At 35.2% G+C, this 26,643-nt stretch overlaps 2 protein-coding genes across 3 annotated transcripts; one reads left to right on the top strand and one right to left on the bottom strand.

Annotated features, from left to right (window-relative positions):
- Positions 1 to 15,636: 15,636 nt before the first annotated feature.
- LOC106387111 (glutathione gamma-glutamylcysteinyltransferase 1) lies at positions 15,637 to 18,613 on the top strand. Of its 2 annotated transcripts, XM_048747607.1 has the most exons (10): positions 15,637 to 15,848; positions 16,069 to 16,225; positions 16,306 to 16,544; positions 16,631 to 16,794; positions 16,884 to 16,935; positions 17,172 to 17,399; positions 17,514 to 17,697; positions 17,779 to 18,044; positions 18,128 to 18,191; positions 18,256 to 18,613. In XM_048747607.1, exons 1-9 carry the CDS (start codon positions 15,774 to 15,776, stop codon positions 18,179 to 18,181), a joined length of 1,419 nt encoding a protein of 472 aa, XP_048603564.1. In that variant the 5' UTR covers positions 15,637 to 15,773; the 3' UTR covers positions 18,182 to 18,191; positions 18,256 to 18,613. The 2 variants fall into 2 exon arrangements, with proteins under 2 accessions (XP_048603564.1, XP_013682372.1); XM_013826918.3 differs by lacking the exon at positions 18,128 to 18,191.
- Positions 18,614 to 24,505: 5,892 nt separating this feature from the next.
- Positions 24,506 to 26,173, bottom strand: LOC106383582 (cruciferin-like). Its single transcript, XM_013823662.2, has 2 exons — positions 25,832 to 26,173; positions 24,506 to 25,007 (listed from the first exon to the last, which is right to left on the bottom strand). The coding sequence occupies exons 1-2, from the start codon at positions 25,985 to 25,987 to the stop codon at positions 24,699 to 24,701; spliced, it is 465 nt and encodes a 154-aa protein (XP_013679116.2). The 5' UTR covers positions 25,988 to 26,173; the 3' UTR covers positions 24,506 to 24,698.
- Between the last annotated feature and the right edge of the window lie 470 nt (positions 26,174 to 26,643).

A 26,643-nucleotide genomic window follows, 5' to 3' on the forward strand; every position in this document is an offset into this window, starting at 1 on the left:
TACCTTGTTCGATCCGATCATGGAATTTTCCTTTGGATATTTCTCTAAGGCAAGGATCCTTAAGCTATCAGAAGACTTGGGCTTTGTTGGAGCGCAACTTGTCCGATCAGAACGTCCCGCGGCCCTTGCTGATCGTCCCGCCTATGTGCTGATCCTTACCACTTTCGACTTAGCCGGTTCGGATGCATCTGGACGGAAGCCGATCGGTCCCTTTGACTAGTCTTCTCTTTATTTCGTGCCTTGACCAGATCTACTCAAGTTTATTTAATGTTTTGCCTTGTTTTCCTACATTTCTATTTAATGTCTAGATGTACAAAACTCTATAAGTATGAAAAGTCTTCTATGGAATAAGGATAATCGATTTTTGTCTAAAGCTTTTGAGTTAAACTCTTTGTTCTTTGTTTAGAACTTGTCTTGTTTCTTGGTGAGTCATATCCAAGCAAACATCTCTCAAACTCGTTGGTCTTGTGAGTCATATCAAGCAACGGTTCAAGATTCTTCTTTTGGTGGACTTGTGAGTCATATCAAGCACCATCTGAAGTCGGGAATATCGAAGGCCATTCCGCAACCTTTGTGCTATCCTTCAATCCATCTAGTTCTCCATTCGGAGTTCATATCCAGATCTGATCCATTCGAGTGAGCCGATCTTAGGGTCCTTCAAGTGGTATCAGAGCCACTCGTTTAGTATCTTCTAAATCATTTCATCTTTCTCATCTTCCATTTCTAAATCATAAACACTTCTTTTCTATCTATCTTGAATCCGGGCCCCTCATTACCAACCTCTACCTATATAAAAAAAAATCGATCTATAAAAAAAAAAGGAATTCGAAAAGATTTCATTTGGGGGATTGGTGGTGGAAGAGAAAACCTGCTGGCTGAGGAGAAATCCAGCCTTTGAGGTGGTTAAAACGGATTCCCAAAACCAAAATCTCATATCTTTCTCTCTTTAAAAGCTTCCCTTGTGTTTGCTTGGATTTTGTCCATTGAGTTTCTTGATTTGTTCTTCTTAGAACTTTGAGTGAAAACTTGTTGTGTGACCATCCAAATTCCGAGAGAAACACGTGTGTGGGTGAGGATCAAACACTTTAGAGAGTGAGGATTTTTATCTAACGTTTTGTGTTTAAGAAATTTCAGGAGCCATGAGTAGTGATGATGAACGGAACCGTCCCGGAAACTCAGTTGCTGGATTGTCTAACCTTCAAATGCGTGCCTTGAATGATTCTATGTCTAATATGTTGAACGCATGTTTAGATCAGATCCATCAGAGGCTTGATGAGCTTCAGGCCAGCCAAGCTCCTCCTAGAGCCGGAGCAAGAAGAGACCGTCCGCGTAGGAACAACCGGTCCGATGATGAGAACCGAGAGGAGGACGACCAAGAGGACGAAGCCAGATCTGCATTCCGTTCAAGAAGAGGTCCTAGAACCCGAGATCTAGGTGATGTCAATCCATTTGCTAGAACTGGTCGTACTGATGATAGTTTGAACGGATTGAAACTGAAAATTCCACCTTTTGATGGTAAAAATGATCCTGATGCTTTTCTTGAGTGGGAAAGGAAAATTGAGCATGTATTTGATTGTCAAAACTATTCTGAACTTAGAAAAGTAAGGCTTTCTGCCACTGAATTCTCTGGCTATGCTATTAATTGGTATTATCAAGTGTTTACCTACATGAGGAGAACAGGTGAACGGCCGATTGAGACATGGGATGAGCTTACTGTGTTGATGAGGAAACGTTTCGTGCCAGCCCACTATCACCGCGATCTCCACCAGAAGCTAAGACGCTTGCTTCAGGGAACCAAGTCTGTGGAAGATTATTACCAAGAGATGGAGGTCTTGATGACCAAAACGGACACAGATGAGCCTTTGGACGCCACCATGGCTCGCTTTCTTTCAGGCCTCAACCGTAACATCCAAGACCGTATGGAGCTTCAAGAGAATGGTAGTGTAGAACAGATGCTACACAAGGCCATCTTGATCGAGCAACAACTTAAAAGGAAGAGTTTCTGAAAACCTGCCATTACCTCTAAACCGGCGTACTCTCCTAAACCGGCCTTTGCTCCTAAGCCAAACTACCAAGACAAAGGTAAGTCTTCTTCCACAACACATAATACTTTTAAGACTGATGTTCCTGCTCATGATGACAAAGGAAAGACAGTGGAGGCTTCTGGCCGAGCAAGAGACATTAGGTGTTTCAAATGTCAAGGTCTAGGACATTTTGCCAAAAATTGTCCGAACCAACGAGTGATGATTCTCATGGAGAATGGAGAAGTTGAATCTGAGGTTGAACTGGAGGACAAAGAAGATCTTGGTCCGATCCTTGATGAAGAGGACGAATCCTTTGGATATCCACATCACGGGCCACTACTTGTTGCTAGGAAAGGCATGGTCGAGTCTATCTTCGATGAAATGGACGGCCGCTTGGTCGATGTTTCCGATCCAGCCTTTTATGATAAGTCCGATCCGATCTATGATGAGGAGGCTTGCTTCGACTATCCAGTTCATGGTCCTCTACTTGTCACAAGAAGATCTCTGAGTGTCCAACCCAAAACCAATTAAAATGAACAAAGGGAGAATTCATTCTCGTTGCTTAGTTTCTGATAAGGTTCGTTCTTTGATTATTGATGGTGGGAGTTGTACTAATGTTGCTAGTGACACTCTTGTCAGGAAACGAGGACTTGCTACTCGGCCTCTCTCTCGTCCTTTCAGGTTGGAATGGCTAAACGAGGTTGGAGAACAGTATGTGAAAGAGCAAGTTACTGTCCCTATTACCATTGCCCGATATGAGGACGAGGTCGTTTGCAACGTCCTTCCTATGGACGCATGCCACATTCTATTGGGCCGGCCATGGCAATTTGATAAGAGAGCCGTGCATGATGGCTTCACAAACCGACACTCTTTTGATCATAAAGGAAAGAAGATCACGCTTGTTCCTTTGACACCTTTGGAGGTTCATCAAGATCAGATCCAGCTCAAGAGGAGCCGTGACAAAGAACCCAAGCAAGATGTGCCTGAATCATCCCAACGGAACTCCAATTTCTATATCAAGCAAAGTCAGGTCAAGAGATCTCTTTACTCTGAAAAGCCATTTCTTTTACTTGTGTACAAAGAATCTCTTATGGCTTCTTCTTCTGACCTTGCACCGGAGATTCCGAGTGAACTTTTAGATGTTTTGCAGAAGTATGCTGATGTTTTTCCCAGATGAGAATTCTAAGGGATTGCCACCAGTACGAGGCATTGAACATCAGATAGACCTTGTTCCAGGCGCGTCTCTACCAAACCAGCCAGCTTACTGTACCAATCCGGTGGAGACCAAGGATCTTCAGAAGCAGATTGGTGACCTTCTTGAGAAAGGCTACATCCGGGAAAGCCTCAGTCCTTGTGTTGTTACTGTCCTTCTCGTGCCCAAAAAGGATGGTTCTTGGCGCATGTGTGTGGACTGCCGTGCCATCAACAACATCACGGTAAAGTATAGGCATCCCATCCCTAGGCTAGACGACATGCTTAATGAGTTGCATGGATCATGTGTCTTTTCTAAAATTGATTTGAAAAGTGGCTCTCACCAGATTAGGATGAAAGAAGGTGATGAGTGGAAAACCGCATTTAAAACCAAGTTAGGATTGTATGAATGGCTTGTTATGCCATTTGGTCTTCCTAATGCACCTAGCACTTTCATGCGTTTGATGAATCATGTCTTGAGGTCTTTCATTGGTCATTTTGTTGTTGTCTACTTTGATGACATTCTTGTCTATAGCAAAAACATTGAAGATCATAGGATGCATCTAAAATCTGTTCTTAAAGTTCTTAGAAAAGAAAAACTCTTTACCAATCTTGGTAAATACTCTTTTGGAACAGATCACGTGGTGTTCTTAGGTTTTGTTGTAGGTGCTGATGGGCTTGGAGTAGACGAGGAGAAGATCAAAGCCATCCGAGACTGGCCGAGTCCATCGACTGTGGGCGAGGTACGGAGCTTTCATGGTCTGGCCAGTTTCTATAGACGGTTTGTTCCAGACTTCATTTCCATTGCTGCTCCGTTGACTGAAGTGATCAAGAAGAATGCCGGTTTCAAATGGGAACAAGCCCAAGAAGAAGCTTTTCAGATGTTAAAATTGAAGTTGACTCATGCTCCTTTACTTGTACTTCCTGATTTTTCTAAAACCTTTGAGATTGAATGTGATGCTTCCGGAGTTGGGATTGGTGCTGTCTTAATGCAGGATAGGAAACCCATTGCTTACTTTAGTGAGAAGCTTGGAGGCGCCACACTCAACTACCCCACCTACGACCAGGAGCTATATGCTTTGGTGAGAGCTCTCCAAACGTGGCAACACTATCTTTGGCCTAAGGAGTTTGTTATCCACACGGACCACCAGTCTTTGAGACATCTTAAGGGTCAACAGAAGCTGAACAAGAGACACGCACGTTGGGTTGAGTTCATTGAGACATTTCCTTATGTCATCAAGTACAAGCAAGGTAAAGAAAATATTGTAACTGATGCCTTGTCCCGAAGGTACACCCTTCTTTCAGCCCTTGAAACAAAACTACTTGGTTTTGAATTTATTAAGGACTTGTATGTGACTGATCCGGATTTCAAAGAAATATTTCAGAAGTGTTCCAAAGTGGCTTACGGAAAGTATTTTCAAAATTCTGGATTTATATTCTTTGATAACCGTTTGTGTGTGCCCCAATGTTCTTTGAGGGAGTTGTTTCTCAGGGAATCTCATGGAGGAGGTCTTATGAGACATTTTAGAGTCAAGAAGACATACAAGACGGTTTATGATCACTTCTACTGGCCAAGCTTGATGAAGGACGTTGAGAGGATTTGTGGCCGATGTGTGGTTTGCAAGAAGTCCAAAACCAAGGCGTCCAATCACGGTTTGTATTCGGCTCTACCCATTCCTTCTCATCCTTGGGTAGATATTTCTATGGATTTTGTTCTTGGTTTGCCTAGGACTAAATCTGGCTGAGACTCCATCTTTGTGGTTGTTGATAGATTTTCGAAAATGGCTCATTTCATTCCATGTCATAAAACTGATGATGCTGTGCAAGTTGCTGAATTGTCCTTTAGAGAAATTGTTAGATTGCATGGAATGCCTAAGACCATTGTCTCTGATCGTGATGCTAAGTTCCTTAGCTATTTCTGGAAAACTTTGTGGTCTAAATTAGGAACAAGATTGATGTTCTCTCCAACTTGTCACCAACAAATTGATGGTCAAACTGAAGTAGTGAATAGAACTTTATCCGTATTGTTTAGATCATTGGTTAAGAAGAACCTTAAACTTTGGGACGAATGCTTGCCTCATGTTGAGTTTGCTTATAATCATGCTATGCATTCTGCTACTAAGTTTTCACCTTTTGAAGTCGTTTATGGCTTTAATCCTTTATCTCCACTTGATCTTTTGCCTTTGCCTTTGAGTGAAAGAGTTAGCACAGATGGCAAAAGGAAAGCAGACACTATCAAGAAGTTACATGAGAAGATTCGTGCAAACATTGAAGCCAAAACCGAAGGGTACAAAAGATATGCCAACAAGAAGAGAAAGGAGGTGATCTTTAAAGAGGGTGATCTTGTTTGGGTTCACTTGAGGAAAGAATGGTTTCAGAAGAAAGAAAGTCTAAACTTAGACCTCGGGTCGATGGTCCATTTCAGATCCTTAGAAAGATCAATGACAATGCCTATCAGCTTGATTTGCAAGGTAAGTATGATATTTCTTCAAGCTTTAATGTGTTTGATCTTTCTCCTTTTCTTGTAGATGATCCAGATTTGTCGACAAATCCAAAGAAGGAGGGAATGATGTGCCCCGGTCCACGGACCAGATTGATCAGAACGTTCCAGACGTTCCAGTTTAGGTTCATCCTACCGATCAGATCAGACAGACTGACCGGGCCATGTATCGGCTCGACCCGCGAACGTCCAGATTGGAGCTTCGTCTAGATCCTCGATCAGATGCTCGAATTGACCGAACTGAAGCCCGTCTCTCCCGGCCAATTCGTCAAGCCAAGACTGATGGTCAAGCCAGAACCAACTTAGCTCGACCCAATTCCGATTCAGACCATGGCTTCTCTCTTTTGGCTCGATTGGCTCGTACCGCATGTACCGACGACCGTGCTGATGATCTTTCTACCTTGTTCGATCCGATCATGGACATTTCCTTTGGATATTTCTCTAAGGCAAGGATCCTTAAGCTATCAGAAGACTTGGGCTTTGTTGGAGCGCAACTTTTCCGATCAGAACGTCCCGCGGCCCTTGATGATCGTCCCGCCTATGTGCTGATCCTTACCGCTTTGGACTTGGCAGGTTCGGATGCATTTGGACGGAAGCCGATCGGTCCGTTTGACTAGTCTTCTCTTTATTTTCGTGCCTTGACCAGATCTAGTCAAGTTTATTTAATGTTTTTCCTTGTTTTCCTACATTTCTATTTAATCTCTAGATCTACAAAACTCTATAAGTATGAAAACTCTTCTATGAAATAAGGATAATCGATTTTTGTCTAAAGCTTTTGAGTTAAACTCTTTGTTCTTTGTTTAGAACTTGTCTTGTTACTTGGTGAGTCATATCCAAGCAAATATCTCTCAAACTCGTTGGTCTTGTGAGTCATATCAAGCAACGGTTCGAGATTCTTCTTTAGGTGGACTTGTGAGTCATATCAAGCACCATCTGAAGTCGGGAATATCGAAGGCCATTCCGCAACCTTCGTGCGACCCTTCAATCCATCTAGTTCTCCATTCAGAGTTCATATCCAGATCTGATCCATTCGAGTGAGCCGATCTTAGGGTCCTTCACGTAGTCTTATGGAAGTCTTCCCAATTTCTTTTGAAGAATCTGTCTGACTTGTTATGTTTTCAATGCAGCATGTTGATTTGTTTTATCAATTTACCGAGGCTTCGGTTTTCCAAAAATCCAAAGCATTTTAGGACCGATAGGCTTTGCTTGCTTGATCATCATTTTGGATAGATGTGGGTTAACAAGTATGGAGAATTTAAGACCTCAGAGCCAGGTTACAACGGTTTAGGAAGAAGGCTCCCTGTCGGGTCGTATAATCTTTATTCATGCCTAGCTCCAAAATATGTACGAACCACAATGATGCTTTTGTCCGCTTTTGTAGTTTGTACAAGAACCTTGATGCTTTTGTCCGCTTTTGTAACCATGAAGTACGTTAAAAGGGTAGAGGATAAGATTGACCTTTTTGTAACCTATCCTCGTACCAAACTAGCCTTGTACAACTGGTTTGGTAGGATTAACTTTTTTTTTCTAATGTCTGAGACTAATTCATAAATCATAACACAGTAGATAATTCATAACACAATAGATCATTCATAACAAAATAGAGAAGTCATAACACAATAGATAATTCATAAGACAATAGAGAAGTCATAAGACAATAGATAATTCATAACACAATAGAGAAGTCATAACACAATAGATAGATAGATAGGTGGAAGACTTCCTAGAGAAGTAGACTTTCACAAGACGTACATGAGACCTCCAGAAGACTTACTGAAAACTCACAGAGAAGAAGACTTAGAAGACGTACAGAAGACCTCCAGAAGACTTACTGAAGACTTACTAAGAGAAATCGACTTGCAAAAGACTTACAAAAGACTTAGAAGATGTATAGAAGACCTTTGGAAGACTTATAGAAGTCTTACTGAAGACTTACATATCAGGTTGGTTGCAGTTTGGACGTGTCTGACCAGGTTGTCTGCAGTTTGAGCAGCTATAATCCGTGTGTAGCTTCCGCGGTTTGTGTCCTCTCATCCTGGACAGCTCCAACCAAGATTGCCATCTTGACTTCTTTTGTCGCCCCGGACCTCGCTTTTCTTCCGGAGAAAGACATTTGTGTGCCTCAACTACTCCAACAAAAGGATATATATATTCTATGAGTATCCTACATACAAATACGCCGTTGAGTATAGTGGGAACACAAGTGTGGCGATATTCAAATTAGCAAATGATCCAGCTGCTATAGCATGTGAGCAAGGTATTTTCTCGATTCCATAGACACCACAATCACACTTGACATGTTCCAAATCAACAACACTGTCCTGTCTGCCACTTGTTACAAAGAATCGACATCCATCAATTGGTTGGACACTCATCGTATCTGCTATCTCTGAACGGATCTCCAATAAGTATTCAACTCCCCGACTATGTTCAGTTGTGAGATTCATATCATCTTCTCGCCTTTTCCAATACCATCTTCCCAGCTTCTCTCTTATGAACTCCAAAAGAAATGTTATGGGAAATCCTCTTGCTGGCTTCAGTGCGGAGTTAATAGATTCAGATATGTTGCTTGTTTTCAGATTGTACATTTCTCCATGACAATGAACCCGTGACCATAGTCTCATGCCTGCTTCCTTAAAATATGTTGCAAGCTCCGGGTTAGCACTCTAAATCTCGTCCATGTACTAGTCAAAGTTGTAATCTGTATGAGCATAAGCAGCGCTTTTAACCAAGTACAAGAGATGTTTCCATTTATACTTTTGGACAATGTTCTGTTGTAGGTGATAATAGCATATACCTCGGGTTTCCCAAGGAAACATTTTATCACATGCACTTTTAATGGATGTGTGCCGGTCGGAGACTATCACCAAAGCATGCTGATCAGAGACACATCTTCTCAATTTTTTGAAAAACCATTCATAAGAATGATCATTTTCACCATATACAATTCCAAAAGCCAATGTAAATATCTAAAAATTACCATCTTGTGCAGCTACAACTAACATAACACCTCCATACTTCTCGCTTAGGTGAGTCCCATCCACCACGATGACCCTTCTCTAATACTGAAAACCAGCAATAGAAGCTCCAACTGATAGAAATAGATACTTAAAGCTATCCTTATCATCAAGTTCTATACTAGTGATAGAATCCGGATTTGCCAACTTGATTTGCTCCAAATATGAAGACAGCCTTTCATACCCATCTTCTGTTGTTCTTCTTACCAATTCTTGTGCATATAACAATGCTCTGTATGAAGTGGTGTAATCTAGCTTCATGCCAAACATGTTCTTCGTTGCATCTTGGATATGCTTCAAATTTAACCCATCAATGATTCCAACGCGATCTATGAAAAGCTTCCCAACATACTTCGGAGTACAATGTTTCCGTTGTGCCAATCGGTCAAACACAGAACATGTATATGTTTTCAGATACTTGGTTACCTAAAACGTGTTTGTTCCATGTTTCACACTCGCTCTAACCTTCCATCCACACCTTGCAACACGACATCTTGCCACAAGTAGAGTTTTAGTAGCCTTGTATATTTTGAAGGAGAATTTTCGCTTCACCGCTGACAACCGCAGCTCTGAAACCAGTGCATCTCTATTAACAAAACTCTAGTTGACATATATATAGTCAAATGATGTCCCATTTGAGCTTCCTCCTTCACTAGCATATGTCTCTTTGAAACCCTCAAAACAAATATCATCTGCCTCTTCCTCATCCTTATCCTCATCTTTAACATTTCCATACACATTGTAATATGCAAACTCATCATCTACTTCAGCAGCATCGGAGAAATTAGCATCCTCCTCCCCTTCATTTTTAACTTCATTAACATCTTCGTAATCTTGTTCTTCCTCTTCATATGAAACTTCATCAACATCTTCACCGTCTTGGTTTCCATCAATGTTGGCATCACCAATAATCCTCGTCCTGCCTCGGCTTGATACACAAAGATGTACAACATGTGTTTTACTTATCTCGATCAAGTTTCAAACTTGTCTATCACTTGTAACATGAATAGAAAGAGTATCATGAGCCATCTATTGCATCATTTCGTCTGGTAACAAGTAAATTAAATTCATAACCTCTCTGTTCATGTCAAGGTTGTAAGCTTCTTGAGCCATTTCAACAAGTTCGGCATGTGTAGAACTATCACTCAAAAAGAACATTCTCGCTCCCTTGATATTATCCACCACAAAATCCCAAAAATTATCTATGAACAACCATTCTACATAGACTATAGGTAACTGACAAATAATCTGCAAAAAACAATCTGATTAAAACACATTAGCAAATATAGAACATCTGATAAATAAATAAAAAATCGCAGAAGACTCTCTTCTGTAAGTCTTCTCATGGAAGACTTCTTAAGAACAATATTAAACATAAATGTTTGTAACCTCATAATTACCACCAATTAAGTTATGAATTCCACTCGGGAGTCACAATATTGACTAATTAACATGAATTAACAAGAAAATATTAAAAATTCATTTTAAGTTAGGAGAAAATTGAAGTTTAATAAATATTTACGTAGAAGACTGCTTAAGAAGTCTTCCATTTAGGTCATTTTTGCAATTGCAAATTTACGAAAAAAGTCTTTCTAAAGAATCTACTCTACAGAAGACATCTTGATAAGTCTTCCTTTGCAAATATTGGATTACTTTTGAATTAGAATTTTTTTCGAAAATGTTAGGGATGACTTCCAAGGAAGTTTTCTCGGATAAACATGTTAGTTTTGCAATTGACCGAAGTTTGTTAGAAATTTGACTTTCTATATAAGTCTTCTCAAAGTCTTTCTGAAGTCTACTCAGTGTTGCACGAAGTCTACTGCGTTACTTTTGCAATTGTCTATATTTGACTTTTCCAGAGGAGACTTCAAAAGTATCTCCCTGTCGGAAGACTTCAAAAGAAGTCTTCTCTCCCAGCCAAAGGTTTGACCAAAACGCGGAATAAAATTTGAGAAAACTTCTAAAGAACGTCCAGAAGTAGCTCACGCAGAGTTCTTTTGACAGCGAGAAGACTTCGAGAAGACGTTCAAAAGACTTCTTTAAAAGTTTTCTCCAAGAAGACTTCCGGAGAAATCTTCTATAAAAAGTCAAATTTCTGACGAACTACGGTCAATTGCAAAACTAACTTGTTTAGCCGAGAAGACTTCTCGAGAAGTCTTCTCTGGGATTTTCGAAAAAAAAATTTTAACAAAGGAAAGTTAGAAGACTTCTAGGGAGTACTTCTTTGAAAAATACACAAAAGGTCAATTGTAAAACTTACCTAAGCATTGACAAGAAGACTTCTCGACGAAGAAGACTTCTAGATGATCTGAAAAAATAACAATTTCATACCTTCAACCCGTGAGATGACTTACTTGGTTTCTCCAATCATCCAAAACTTCACCACAAAAGCTACCAACTCGTGAATGACCAAGAATCATGACCTTCAATGTCTCTATGAACCTTGCACAATTTGGAATCAAAATCTTCAGTTTCTTGGACGAATTTGGAGAGATAGTGAAAGAGATGTGATTTGTGTGCATAAGAAATGAGACAGAATGAGAAAAGTTTGAAACTTTAGTGCATTAACACTTTCAAAATGGTTGTTCATGGTGGTTGGTGTATTGATGACAATGACAATATTGTAAATACTTGGTGAAGATGAAGATGATAATAAAGTAAGACATTTTCAAAAAAAAAAAATGTTAACGGCATTTCGTGAATAAATCGAACTTCTAGGATGAATAGGGCAAGAGAAAGTTTCAAAAAAAACATAGGTCATTTTTTTGTTTAACTACAAATTTTAGGTTATTTTTGAAAAAAACCCTTTAATCTTTACAATAAGAGTGTTGAATAAAATTAAACAATGACATGACATTTGGCTAGTTTAATGTATTAGCTAGTTGAATGTATTAGCATGTTGAAACCAAAATAAATGGGTCCTACAAAATTAGGCGTCTATTTTGTATTGGATGTTTGAGAATTTTAATTTTCTTATTTCACCCTAATTTTTTTTAACATAAAATATTTATAATAAATTAATTTCTTATTTTAAGATTTTTAGATCAAAATTCATAAATTCTTATACTCTATAAATAGACATTTGTTTCATTTGATTTGCATATAGGAAAAAATCTTTTTCTCAAAATAATTTTCCAATAATCATACCAATGAACTTTTATTTAAACTTTTAAACATTTTGAATTATTATTTAAACTTATTTTAAAAAGTACTTAATTTCTATTGATTTTAATTTATTTAATTGTGAGTTGAGTCTATTGTACTAATTAAGTTATGTGTTTTTTTTTATTTTTTGTTTTTCTGCGTTGCATCATTTACTTAAAGTTTCTTAATTTTTTAGCAATATTAGTTTTGTATTATATAAAAATAGTTAAGAATATAAATACGAAATAAACAAAAATTATTTAAAGCTATGTAATTTTTTTTGTAAATTTAATCATAATCGAAAATATTATTTTAAGTTATTTTTAAAATTTTATTTATTGTTTTAAAATATAAAATACTCAAATAATTTAAAATTTTAATTTTAAAATATTAAATTTTAAATATATTTTAATATGTTGTTGTTAACAATTAAAAGAAGATAAAAATATGTAATAAAATAGTGGGATAGAGTGTCGAATTTTATTAAATAAAACCAATCTAGGTAAAAAAAAATTAGATAGTTGTTGAATTATTATATGGAAAAATAGATGAAGTGGAATATGAAAAGTGTAATTTAAGGGTGTTGAAAAATTCTGACATTTGTACATATTGTTTTATACACGACCATGTATAATGGTTCAACACTCATTTCATTATCAATACCCTCTTTTTCTCTTATTAACATTTCACATCATCTTCTCTTTCTTCCACCTCGTTTATTCAACTTCTACATCATGTTAACCCTTTACAATGGTTTGTTTAAAAAATTTCAACACCCTACCCCATCATTTTTAACTTATATATTTATTTTTTTAGAACATAATCATTATATATTAATAATTTGATTGTAATTAACTTGAAAACTAAAATAACATATAAGGATTATTATTGAGATCTATTTAACAAAAAAAAAAGTTTTTTTTGTCATCAACTTAACAGATTCATACTTACTCTGTAAACCAAAATGGGAGCTCCACATCCATGTGAACGACGAAAGACGATTGTTTCCTAACACTGCGTGCTAGACTGTCCGCCTTTGAATTTTGCATAAATGAATGATCTCCGAGCTGAGGAAACTTTCTTTCAGGATCTTGTGATCTTCCAAATAACTCGTAAAAGATGGTTATTCTTATATTTCTGATACCATCTTCACTAATTGAAAACAATCTGGTACAGAAAAAGTTTAAAATATTAAAATAGTTGATTATAATGAAAATGACACATAAAATGAGTGTAGTCTCTATTTATAGATTAAAAAATCTTAATTTTTTAATATAATTTTGATATTTTTTTAAAAAAGTTTTATCATTTAATAAATTCTTTCGAATTATTGGATGAAAATTAAAATCAAAAGAAATATGCCTAGCCAATGAATATTTTTTTGTCCAATCGTGAAGTGACATTTTTGGCACTGCTGGGCCACAAAAATTGTTTTTGACCAGTCTAAACCTTAGGACGGTTATTGAATCCACGTAGAAAATACAATCTATCTATATATATAAAGTAGACATTTTTCCTTCTTCTGACAAGTGGCAGGGGGGTTTGCTGCCATGTGTCCTCTTTTATTTTTTCATCAAAATTCAAATGTTTGTTATATTAAAAAATTACCGATGGAACTTGAATAATGTAAAAACTAAGAAAATTAGAATAAATAAACAAATAACAAAAGAAAGAGAAATTTTCGATTCTGATAGAATTTCTGAGAATTTTAGTTATCTAATCATTCTCGCACAAAGAATCATTATATGAAATTTGATAATTATTTTATTGGTCATTAAAATTCAAGATGAATAAAGAAATAAGTAAAATAATATAAATAATTTTAAATATTTAATTTATGAACAAGTAAAAATAATATTAACTTTCACTATTTATTAATTTTTACTATTTTCTATTTTTTTAATTTATAAATTAAATATTTATTTCAATATTAAAAATCATAAAATAACTAAACTAAAAAGAAGAAACTAGAGCACAACATATGGTCTAAACCTAAAACCTCCGCAACCACAAAAAAAAGATAAAATTCCATAATAATACTAACTCAATAAAGGTCCGAAACTGAAAAGAGATTAAGAATGAAGACTAAATTACCTCATCTTACTACAGAGTGTTTTAGCTAAAATAATCAGAAGTCAGAAAAAAAGCAAAAAAATAAAATCTGAGACAAAACAATCCTCCGAACACAAATGTGTGTGATAGAGTACCAACGCAAAGAACAAAAAAGCAAGTCAGAAGAAAAATAATGACCAAATTGCCAAAGTCAGCACGAAGTAGGAAGGCACATGCCTAAAGCCCCAAAAGTTCAGCCACCAGCTAAGAGGTAAGAAGCACCTCACAAACTAAAGCAAGACGTCCATGCCGGCGAAGAACCACAAAACTCTAGATAAAAAAGACCAAATCTCCATGAGATTAACTCCGTACGCCTATACCATGGGAAACATGGAAAGAAAAGAAACAACCTGAGGGAGCGAGAATGGAAGCCAACCATCAAGAAACCAGAGCTCAAGCTTGATACCATAAACAACCTTCCAAGCCCACCGAGCATACACGGAGGAAAACACTATCCAAACCTAGAGTGGCAAACATGGCAGAAATGAGAGCTACTAGAGATGCGAGCAGCAATGAAAACTGCAACGAGATGAGAGAACAGCGAGGGAATGGAAAACAAAATGAAATTAGCAAACCGTAGAGCCGTACTCAAGCTATGAAAGAGATAAAAGAAGTTAGATCACGAAAAAACAAAATTTTAAAACCAAGACGAGCAGGGACCATCGACGTCAATCCAACGACAAGGAAAAAACATCAACGACGCCTAAACTCTGACCCAACCCAAGAAGATGCAGTCTCCAACATCAGCCAAAATTTAAGGAAGAAGAGGAGCAATCAATATTGATCGAAACAACCTACAATGCAGTGAGAAACAACCGCACAACTTGTAACTCATATATCCGACCCACAACAAATATGAGATAATCTCACAGGACAAGAAGGACAATAAGAACTCTACTCCAAAACATAACAATCATTCCTCGGAGAAGCACCGGTGAGGTAAACGAAATACAAAGATGGTGATAGGTAAGGTCAAAATATAGAGATATGGCTAAAAACATCTTAAAAAAATAATGTTCAAAATTTTGAAAATACAATAAAATATAATTTTGACTTTGAAATGGCTAATCTTAGAATCAACAAATATATAAATACAAAGTTATTAAAATTAAATATGCTTTATATGAGAGGCTCACGTCACAACTAACAAATACTATTATATACACGACAACACATTATTGAAAAAACAAACACAAAATATATTAACATATCACTTACTACTACATAATACAGTAAAAATACAAATAATACTTTTAACAAATAAAGACGGCTACATAATTATATCATCCAGAAAACTCATACTTATTAACAATAAAACAATATTCCGCGCGGACACCCCCTAGTATTTCAATATTATCATTCAAGAATTTTTGAAAGTTGAAATTCACTTTCAGTATCGTATACCACGGTCTATGCAGGAGCTGCACTGCACCGTTGACCTGATAGAGGACCCAAGTGGTTTAAGAAGAATATCACGCCAACTTTGACCAAAGACTAACGGTGTCCACACGACGTCAGTTCCGTTTGCTCATCCCAATTCTAAACCGTAACAGAACCATATTTGTAGTAAAACAAATCGAAGACGAACCGGGCCGGATGTAATTAACGGCGTTTCGTCGTGGTTTACACGTTTGACTTGAGCGAGGAAGAGAGAGGAGAGAGAGAAAAAGCGAGAGCGTTGACCTGTGAGAGTCTCTACTATAATACATATCGCCTTCACATATTCAAATCTCATCACGCCCAAAGTTCAAAGTTTACTTATACGAAAGAAAGAAACCTGTGGTAATGGCTACGGCGGGTCTCTACCGGAGATCTCTTCCTTCTCCTCCGGCCATTGACTTTTCTTCTGCCGAAGGCAAGGTACGGTCGTACGGATCAAGTTTTTGATCCATGGATTCCAATGAAAAATTAGGTCTTCTAGGTTTATGAGCAGTGAGATCTTACTGTTTGTTCAGAAGTAGTCGCCTTGTTGGTTTTATACTTTCATTACAGAGGGATAGTCTTTGTTCTTGCTATATGTGTTGCTTTAGTTACTAAAAACATATGTTCTGTTCTGTTCTGTTTCATCTGATCTGTGCAGAAAATATTCAGTGAAGCGCTTCAGAAAGGCACAATGGAAGGATTTTTCAGGTTGATTTCTTATTTCCAGACGCAGTCCGAACCTGCGTATTGTGGCTTGGCTAGCCTTTCAGTTGTCTTGAACGCTCTTTCTATTGATCCTGGACGTAAATGGAAAGGTATACTATTTTTAGTATCATAAGAGTAGCAAATACTTCCTTGTCTACATGAGAGTTTTGAGGTTTGTTTCTTCCAATAGGGCCTTGGAGGTGGTTTGATGAATCGATGCTGGACTGCTGCGAGCCCCTGGAAGTAGTCAAGGCCAAGGGCATTTCCTTTGGAAAAGTTGTCTGTTTGGCCCATTGTACTGGAGCCAAAGTGGAAGCTTTCCGCACAAATCAGACCACCATTGCCGATTTCCGCAACTTCGTTATCAAATGCTCTTCTTCTGAGAATTGCCATTTGATCTCATCATATGACAGAGGAGTATTTAAGCAGGTAACTTCTGAAGCATAGCTGTGAAACGTTAGTTTCTTTAGCGATCCTACCGTGTTGATCAGGATTGTAACAAACTCTTATTGCAGACTGGGTCTGGTCACTTTTCACCAATTGGTGGCTATAACGCTGAAAGAGACATGGCTTTGATTCTTGATGTTGCCCGTTTCAAGTATCCTCCTCATTGGGTTCCTCTTAAACTTCTTTGGGAAGCCATGGACAGCATTGACCAGTCAACAGGGAAACGCAGAGGGTAACATACTCATTTTTCATCTTTTTCTATTCTACTGTATCATGAAGTAACTCTTTATAAGGTCTGATGGGGTTCTGTGTTGTTCTCAGGTTCATGCTCATATCTAGACCCCATAGAGAACCCGGATTGCTTTATACTCTGGTATGTTTGGTTGCAATATAGATTCTCTAGATGTTTGCTTATATTCATTGTTGCATTTTATTTTAAAGCAGTTTATCACTTACAGCCATTACTGGTTTGATGTAAATGTGAATTTGATTCGCCTTTCTCGAAACCTTAGGAAAACAGCTCTTAAAAATGTATTGAATGAAATTCAGATCCTTGTTACATTTCATTGGTATGTTGGTAATAAAAAAAAAAACTTGTCTATATAACAGTGCTGTAAGGATGAAAGCTGGATCAACATTGCCAGGTATCTGAAGGAAGATGTTCCTCGTCTTGTAAGCTCACAGCATGTAGATAGTGTAGAAAAAATCATATCAGTTGTGTTCAAGTCACTTCCGTCAAATTTCAACACATTCATCAGATGGGTGGCTGAGATCAGAATAACAGAGGATGCAAAAGAAAATCTCAGCGCAGAGGAGAAATCGAGGCTCAACTTAAAGGCATACATTCCTTTTCCTTGTTTTGGATTATCTGTTCTTTTCCAGCGTCATCCTCGCTGCTCTTTGGACAATCTTTGACTCTTACATGCCTGGTCTCTTGTTAATCTACTGCAGCAAGTGGTGCTGAAAGAAGTGCATGAAACTGAACTGTTCAAACACATCAGTAAGTTCTTATCCTCAGTTGGTTACGAAGACAGTATGACATTTGCTGCAGCAAAGGCTTGTTGCCAAGGAGCTGAAATCCTATCCGGATGCTCATCAATAGAGTTCTGTTGTCGGGAGGTGAAATGTGTCAACGGTATGTCATATGCTGCTACTTATAGTAAGTTGACTGTTAAAATTTTGTTCAATATTGCTAAAACGATTTTACTACATGAAGGTGCTGTCGAGGTGGAAGGCACGGTGGTGACTGGAGTTGTTGTGCGTGACGGGAGTGAACAAAATGTTGATCTATTGGTGCCATCGACCCAAACTGAATGTGAGTATGGTCCGGAGGCAACTTATCCAGCAGGAAACGATTTGTTCACTGTACTTCTGCTGGCCTTACCTCCACAGACATGGTCAGGGATCAAAGACCAAGCTCTTATTAATGAAATGAAGCAGCTCATTTCTATGGCTTTCCTCCCAACTATGCTTCAAGAAGAGGTAATTTTTTATACTAGTTCTATTTAGAGCCACTGTTCTATCTCTTGTGGAAAAGGGTCAAGGTCTCTTTACTTGTTACGCAGAAGCCTTTTGGAGAAGAGACAATAACAAAACCTAAGCTGAGGCTGAGAGTTTAGATCTTACAAAGTAACATGGTGATTGGTTAATTATCAATATGTGAACCAGATGAAGTAACATGGTGTTATTACAGGTGTTGCATCTTCGACGCCAACTTCAGCTGCTAAAACGATGCCAAGAGAACAAGGAGGAGGAGGATCTCGCTGCTCCTGCCTACTGATTCGTCTGCGCAAATTCACAAATCTTAATCGTCTCTCTTGCCCAAGTGAATCCCAGTTACTCAAATTTAAAACCCTTATTGTTATAGTCTCTCTATTATGTGTATGATTCAAACTCTACTTGCGTTTTTTTACAAAGAAAAACTATTATATTACTAAACTTGTGAGGTGATCTGGTAACCAGACTTCAAACTCTACTGGGCATGAGAGAGATTTGTAGCATATATATATGCGTTCTATCTTTACTATTAAGTTATTAAACCTTTTGCATCATAAACAATCGGCTGATTAGAAATTACTCTCTTACACACAAGCACATTTGGGTTGTCCTTTTCTAAAAAGCTTAACCATCTACCTAAAAATATTCAACATTTTTTTTTTTGCTTAGAATAGTGTTGTGCTCTAGTTGAAGAGAGTGAAGGATTAGTGAAGCCAATTTCATGAGAAAATAATCTCTGTCTTGCGTGTTGAGATTCAAGAGTTGAGTAAAAATACAACAAGGAAGAGGAAAACCTCACTGTTCCTCTCTCTTAATCCAATCTAATTCCAATTTCTCAAACACTCTATTTGCTAATTAAGAACAATGTGGAAGTATGTAACATATACAATATGGTACTTGTTAACCATATTCATTACACTGTCTACTGCAGATAAGAATCCACTCGTGCACACGCACATGTTTTAGTTACATAGTTATCCTACAATTTTTTAAAGAAAGTCTACCATGTATCTATATCTATATTACAAAAACGGAAGTACCTTTTGGTACTGTTTGGAAGAATGAAAAACAGTATAAATGAGAATCATTTGAAAACATAAATAGCATTATGCTTATTACTTTCTTTTATTTACACATTTAGCTATTGTATTTATAATAAATTAAGTTTTTTTTTTGTATTTTCATTTTATTTTCAGATTATGCCACTGCATTTAAAATAAATTTAAATTAATTAATTACAATTCCAAAATTTATGTAACCAAATCGATATTCATATATTGACCATTATTAATATTGTACAAATATTAACTAAATCACATGTAGTCAAATATAAAATATTTGAGAGTTCAATTTTTGAGAAAAAAAAATATCATAAAATTAATAATATTCATAGAAAACTAATGCAAAAAAATAAATTTTTTAGTATGTTGTTTCATTTTAAAATAAATTAATAAAAAAACAATAGGTTAATATATGAATAGTACAATTACATCAAATTGCATCAAGTTATAAAACTTTTAATATAATATTATGTGAAAATAAAAAAATGTTGTCAAACATCTATTTTATAAAATATTATATTCTACTCTATATGTAAATTACAAAACATAAAAATATACATGAGTTTTTTTTTATAAAATCGGCAATTTATGAATTTACGTTGAATAAAAGTTAAATCAAATACTTGCGCGGGGCGCGGTTCAAGTTGTAGTATTTTATTAAAACATAAGTACAAAATAGTACTTGCCTAATTTTAAGTGATTTCTTACATATTTTCATTCCTTTTTAAACTAATTCCAATCACTTTATTTATTGTCTTTTCTAATTAATTCAACTTTATTATTAAAGAATTACAAAACATAACTATTATTTCTTTTTAATTCATTTTTTTCACTTTTACAAATTAATTCATTAATTGCATTTACAGTAATAATTTGATAAAATTTATTTTACGTATTAACCATAATAGTTTCACAACGGAGTAACTCCATTTCGTGATGAGAATTCGAACAGGGTGACAATTTTTTTTATTTGTTTACATAATTAGTTAGAAAAGGATATTCAGAATACATATCGGTTTTTCGAGTATTGATATTTTTGATTCTAAAATTAAACCCCGTTCGGATATAATAAAATTTATGGACGGGGTTTGAATCAGATTCATACATGTCCATGCAGGTTCATAGGAACCTAATATTAGACAAATAACCCATATGCTTAAAAAGGTACAAACAATTTATAAAAAAAAATAAAAACTAACACCCGCGGAGACGCGCAGATCAAGCTCTAGTTTTCATTATTACCAGTCCAGATATTGAATCATCGGTAAAACCCTGAGGCTGATGCAAAGGTTTCTCAAGACAGGAACCACTAACTAGATTTGTAATGACCTTGGCTTCTTAACTTTGTTTAATTATAATTGTTAATAAACCAAAGCTCAACCACAAGCTTCCCTAACCCTAAATGTGTATCGCTGTGTACATATACATTCATCTTGTCCACAAAACACAGCTACCTTTTATTTGATCAAAATCGTGCGAAAGAGTTAAGCTGCAAACGGCTTACACCATCTTCCTCTCTCTATCACATCCTCATGTCTCGCTTTTGTCCCTCTCTCTCTTTTTCACGTTTTTGTTAGAGTCCAAGGAGGAGAATTGTCTTGCGCTATCATAACCACTCTTTTCTCTATGTTTCAGCGAAAGTCGATCTTCAATCAAAGTTGCATGTAAATCTTATTTGTATTTTCCCAAGGTAATCTCTGCAGAACGCATCAAGATCAGTCTGGGGAAAAATCAGGAATTGCTAAATCAATTCAATGAATCGCAACACATGAATTTATGGGAGAATTCTCTTTCCACATATATATCCTCTCCAATAAGCGGTTTACCAATTGGAGCTCTATACTAAACGTCATATGTGTTTTACTGAGAGTTCATTGTGCAGTCCACATCTTCGACCAGTCTGGAAGTAAGGCAAGTTTTGGCAGCCAAATGGAAACCGATTGGAGTAATATCAGTGGTTTAAATTCGAGGAGACCAAAGAATTTAATTTGACCGCTCAGATTGCTGCGTTAATGGTTAGTAACTTAGTATGAGAGTTATGTTTTTGTTTCTGAGTGTTTGTGAATCTATCAGTTTTCTAGGTCTGTATCTTTTTGGAGTAAAAAGTGTTTGGAGGTTCTCTTGGTTTTTAAAAGCGTTAGCTTCCCTCGCCATAGCGCAAGGTGACGTCTACCGATGTCCTTTTGCCTCAGGGCCTCATGGGGTGGCAGCATTCATATATAGTTAGAGCCTTTATAGGTTGTCTCTAAGAGCATCTCCAAAATCAACCTTATTTTTAAGGTCGGAAGAACCTCAAATTTAGGTTTGGGGGGTGTTTCTTCCTAGTGGTAAAACCTTAAGTCTAACCTTAAAAGAAATTTATATTTGCATTTTTGTCCCCGATATTAATCAAAACTGATTAAAGTTATCAAAACTTTTATATATAATATAAAATATGTTAAAGTAATATTAGTGAAAATATTGATTAATAAAACACTATGTTATAATAAATAATAACTAAAAACTTAATTAAATCATTAACTACAAATAAAATACTAAATCACTCAATATAATAATTTTGTAATGTTTTTATATATGATCAATTAATCAAATTTAAAATAAATATTAACTTTTTAAGAGTTATATATCAGTTATGAACTAAAGTAGTATTTACATCTGTAATATTAATGAAGTATAAAATTTATAAGGACTAAAATGATAGATATTAAAGTTAACAAGATTATTTAGTAGACAAATAATTTTGAGGACTTTAAAAATATGAAACATCAAATATAAGGTTTTGAGGTTTCACTGTACAAAACCATATAATTTGAAGTTTTGAGGTTGCTCTTAGAGAACATAAAACCTTATATTTGAAGTTTTAAGGTTTCTCTTGGAGATTTTTAAGGGATTAGCTTGAGCTTTAAGAAACCTTGTTGGTGAGAAACATAAAAGAAAACTACCAACTAACAACCTAATAAACAAAAATATATATTTAAATTTTAAAAATAAATAACTTTATTGAAATTTCACAAGAAACGTATCATAATGAAACTTCAAATGAAATTGTCAAAAAAATCTAAATATTTAATCAAATACAAAAATATAAATTTGAATCAATAATTCATGTGTTTAGATATTTATTGGCATCTTTAAGTATTTTAAATACATTTTTAGCATTGGGTTTGGGTTTGATATAAAATATTTATGTGTTCTGATTTGTTCTGATTTCTTCGGATATCCGTATTCGGTTTAGGTAAAACCTAGAATCCAAAATAATGTTAAAATATCTATTGGGATTATATATGTTGCATTCAATTTGGTTTGGGTTTACCCTTTTGGGTCGAATTGGTTTGGATTTTCGGATTCGAATCATGTAACCATAAGCAAAGGAATCCTAAATCTTAGTTGTAGAGTTTTAGGTTATCTATAGTTCTAAATCATGTAACCATAAGTAAAAGAATCCTAAATCCTCTTACATGAACAAAGAGAAAAACAATAGCATAGAAAAACTGATGAATAATATAAAGTTTGTAAAAGTATTATATAAAGACTGAATTAGGGTTTGTAGATGAAATCTATTACTCGGTTTAATAGCCTGATTGTGTAAAAACCAATTTGGCTTTGTTTTGAATCTTCTATCCGGAACATGATTTTCCTTGCCCTGGAAGAAAACAGCCTTTCCTTTTGTGCCCACAATCGGCAGGGAGGGATTCAAACCCTGACACTGTGATTCGTAGCCACGTGCTCTATTCTTCTGAGTTATAAGACTAACCCCATGTCCACTGGATTTGTTTCCGGAAGTACCCTATAAAAGGATTTTTTTTCTCTCCCACCATTTTGGGTTAAAAAGCTATAAAAGTGTCTTTCTCTGTTTTTTAACAACTTTAAAATCATGTCACCAAACTTTTATTAATGCAAATTGTTTAAACTTTCCATGTTTTCGAACTAAAGTGTGTACTTTTAAGTCACAAAAAAATATTTGGATAACTGAAATCTGAATTAGAACTGTACCTTAAATAAAATGGGTTCAATTGGGTTTCTAATCTCTTATATATTAATTGAGAAACATTGCAACTTTCTTTTGTATCCACATGTCATCACTAGGATTATTCTTAGAATCTTTAGAAAAATAAGTTGGTCCATCTAAACATATATTATACTTTCTTATTAAGCTAATTATCAAATTGGTTAGTAGTGTACAAAAAAAAATTATCAATTATTTTATTAAATAAAAACTACGGAATTATCTAATATTATTCACATATATATGACAATTAATAATTATAAATAATAAAGATTGGATAACAATTTTTATGTCCTCCCTTTTTTGTCTAATTTTATATTATTAAAAGAAATTAAACAATCACATTGACTATATAATAAAAAATTTATATTTTTTCTTAAATGTTAGATTTTGAATTTTTTGAAACGATCTACATTGCAAAATTTTGTGATCAATGGTTAATTTGTTTTGTTATAACAAGATAAATGATCATAAAATCGTATGAATATATAAAATTTAATTTAACAGATATTCATATTAAATATATATATATATATATATCTATTTTGATATCGTTCAAATTAAATTTTATACCATATAAAAATACCTAAATATGTTAATTTTGAAATTTTTATTGAAAAAGTATTGAGATCTTAATATTTAAATTTTGAAATTTACATTGAAAAAATCTCACATTGAAAATTTTGAGATTAATGGTTTAAATTTTTTGTTACAACAAATATCTAAATGTTAACAAAATCATATAAGTAAATATCTCAATAATAAATATTTATACTAACATCTATAATATATCTATGTCAATACAATTGAAAATCAGTTATATACTATATAAAATAAATAAAATGATTGTTTTGATTTATTTACCAAATGAATTATTGTAAATATAAATGAATACAAAATAAATAATAATACGTAAAAATCATTTGGATGTATAATGTTCATCCCGCGTAAAGGGTTTATCTTAATATAAACCAGTGTTCTGATATATCTGAACCAAACCCAAAAACTCAAAACCAAATCCGACATATCCAAATGAAACTAATAATAAATATCATGTTTCTGAAAATGAAATTCAATTGAATTCGAACAAACCCGATTAGAAACGTGAACGTCCCTACCTAGTTTGATGGAAGAGAAAAATGATACTAGTTATTTTAAATATTAAATTTATCTTTAATTGAGGGTTACATTTAATTACGTATTGGATTTTTATTGTTTAAAAATATTATTTTTCAATATAATATAATGATTTGGATGTGTATCATATCTAAAACACTATCTATTTTTCGGGTTATATTTGATTTATGTTTTTGTTGTGAGCCTGATAGACGCGAGTGGTTTTATTCAGAAAAGGGGTCACATTTTACAGGTAAACCTCAACAAAACCAGTCACATTTTCGTACATTATTATTATTACTCCTATGTAGCTTCCTTTTACAGTAGAGGCTCACTGTTAAACGCAGCCATTTAAGCACTCAAGCATCAGCCTTCCTTGGCCTTCCGTAACTCGCTGGGCCACTACTGTGGGTCAAAGTGGTCTCTATTGTGTTGAACTTAACCCTTCTTGCTTCTTCAAGTGAGATTTGGTACCCATTGGCTATAACCTCTAATGGTAAACCTCTCATTACTGAGGTACGTCCAGCAAGAGTGTTGATCTGCGCGTTTGCGTTTGTCTTGAATTCTATCCACCTGAACTGATCGCTTGTTGCGCGTTTCACAACGGAGAATCCTTGTGGAATGGAAAGTAGCTGCCCTTTGAGAGACTTGTCCATCGAACACTCTGTCACCGTTGTCGTTAACCACCTGTATTTGGGCTTCCCCGTCTGTCACGTAGAGAACCGCGTTTGCGTTTGCATTCCACTGTGGAAGAACCATTGCATTCTACACCCACAACACGTTTGGATAGTCATGTTTAAATGTAGAAATGGAGAAGTGATATACTAATAGCCAAATTGATTAAACCGAATAACCAAAAATAAACCGAACCAAACTTTCAATGTCAATCCCTTTTAAACATATGCAGCATTGATTTTAAATAGATAACTAGATCATGATCCGCGCGGTCGCGCGGATTTTATTTTTGTTTTAACACATAACATATATTCATTATAGTAGTTAATATAGTTTAGAGTTTGTCTAGTTTTCTACTTTGTTGTTTTATATAATTTCAAGTTTGTCCAAAACATACGGTATAAAAAAAATAAATTTAAACTGTGTTTTGTATTAATATTTTTTATCGGTATATTAGAGATATAATCACATCATAAAAACTTTGACCAAAAAAATCACATCACGAAAACACTAATATAATATTAACCAATATGATTTAGATTGAAATAACAATATATTATAGATGTACTATAAAATACTAATTTGATAGTAACCAATACGATTTAGACTAACATAATAGTGGAAGGTGATAACAGTAATCTAATATTAACCAATACGATAAACACTAACATAACTGAAGTCTTTATTATAATTTTAATAAAATAGTTATAATTAATAAGACATGTACACAAACAATTTTATAAAAAAATAAAAAATAGCAAGAAATATTAACTGTGCAGATATATAATGTTTTATATTTGGTCAAATAATTTAATTGAAACTGTATAAATCCAAAAACAATTATAGTTTCAATTTGTTTTTATTAAAAGAATAGCGTTTTCAATGTGAATAGCATCTTTGGGGTATATATATACCCTTGGGTTGCGGTCAAGCTGGTTCTGGTGGCTAGCTAAATCCATGACGGCAACGATGACAAGAGTTTGGTTTCTATTGTTGTAGAACCATTGAGCTACACCGGGATGTGTAGCAATGGTGTCGCCGCTCCTTATGTGCTCTACTTTCTGGTGCATATCACGGAAACCTTGACCTTGACCATGTTGGCCCTGGGATTGACCCTGCTGGCCCTGGCCTTGACCCTGACCTTGCCCCTGACCCTGCTTGTCGACATGAAGCAGAATTAAGCAGCTAGACTTGAGAATTAAGCAGCCAGACTTGAGAATTAAGCTGTCAGACTTGAGAATTAAGCTGCCAGACTTTATAAAGTTTTATAAGGCTTTATAAGGGTTTTATAAGCTCAATTTTATTGAAGAGAAGAAGAAGAGAGAAAAATATATTTTATTATATTGTGTACTGAGGTCACTTGTTTTTAAATATTTGTACCCAGATCAACAATTAAATTAAAAAAACTATTATCTCCTTCTTTCTCTTACATCTTGAGATCTACTTTCTCTCTCTCTATGTTCTTCATGTTCTTCATTCTCCATAAATAAACTCTCAATAATTCTCTCATTCTAACATGGTATCAGAGCATTAAGCTCCTGAAACTCACAAAAGCTTCCGCAAATTTCTTTCTTTCCTTCTCAGATTATCTTCAAAATCTGTTGGATACATCCTTTTATCCACTGGTCCAAAGGTCTTTCAAAAGGGAAGAACCTCACCAGAACTCAAGATAGAGGAGTACCCTATTCTCTGGAACTCAAGAAAGCTTCAACCATATCAGGAAAAG

This window comes from Brassica napus, chromosome C2, assembly GCF_020379485.1.
Source record: "Brassica napus cultivar Da-Ae chromosome C2, Da-Ae, whole genome shotgun sequence".
Classification (NCBI taxonomy): domain Eukaryota; kingdom Viridiplantae; phylum Streptophyta; class Magnoliopsida; order Brassicales; family Brassicaceae; genus Brassica; species Brassica napus.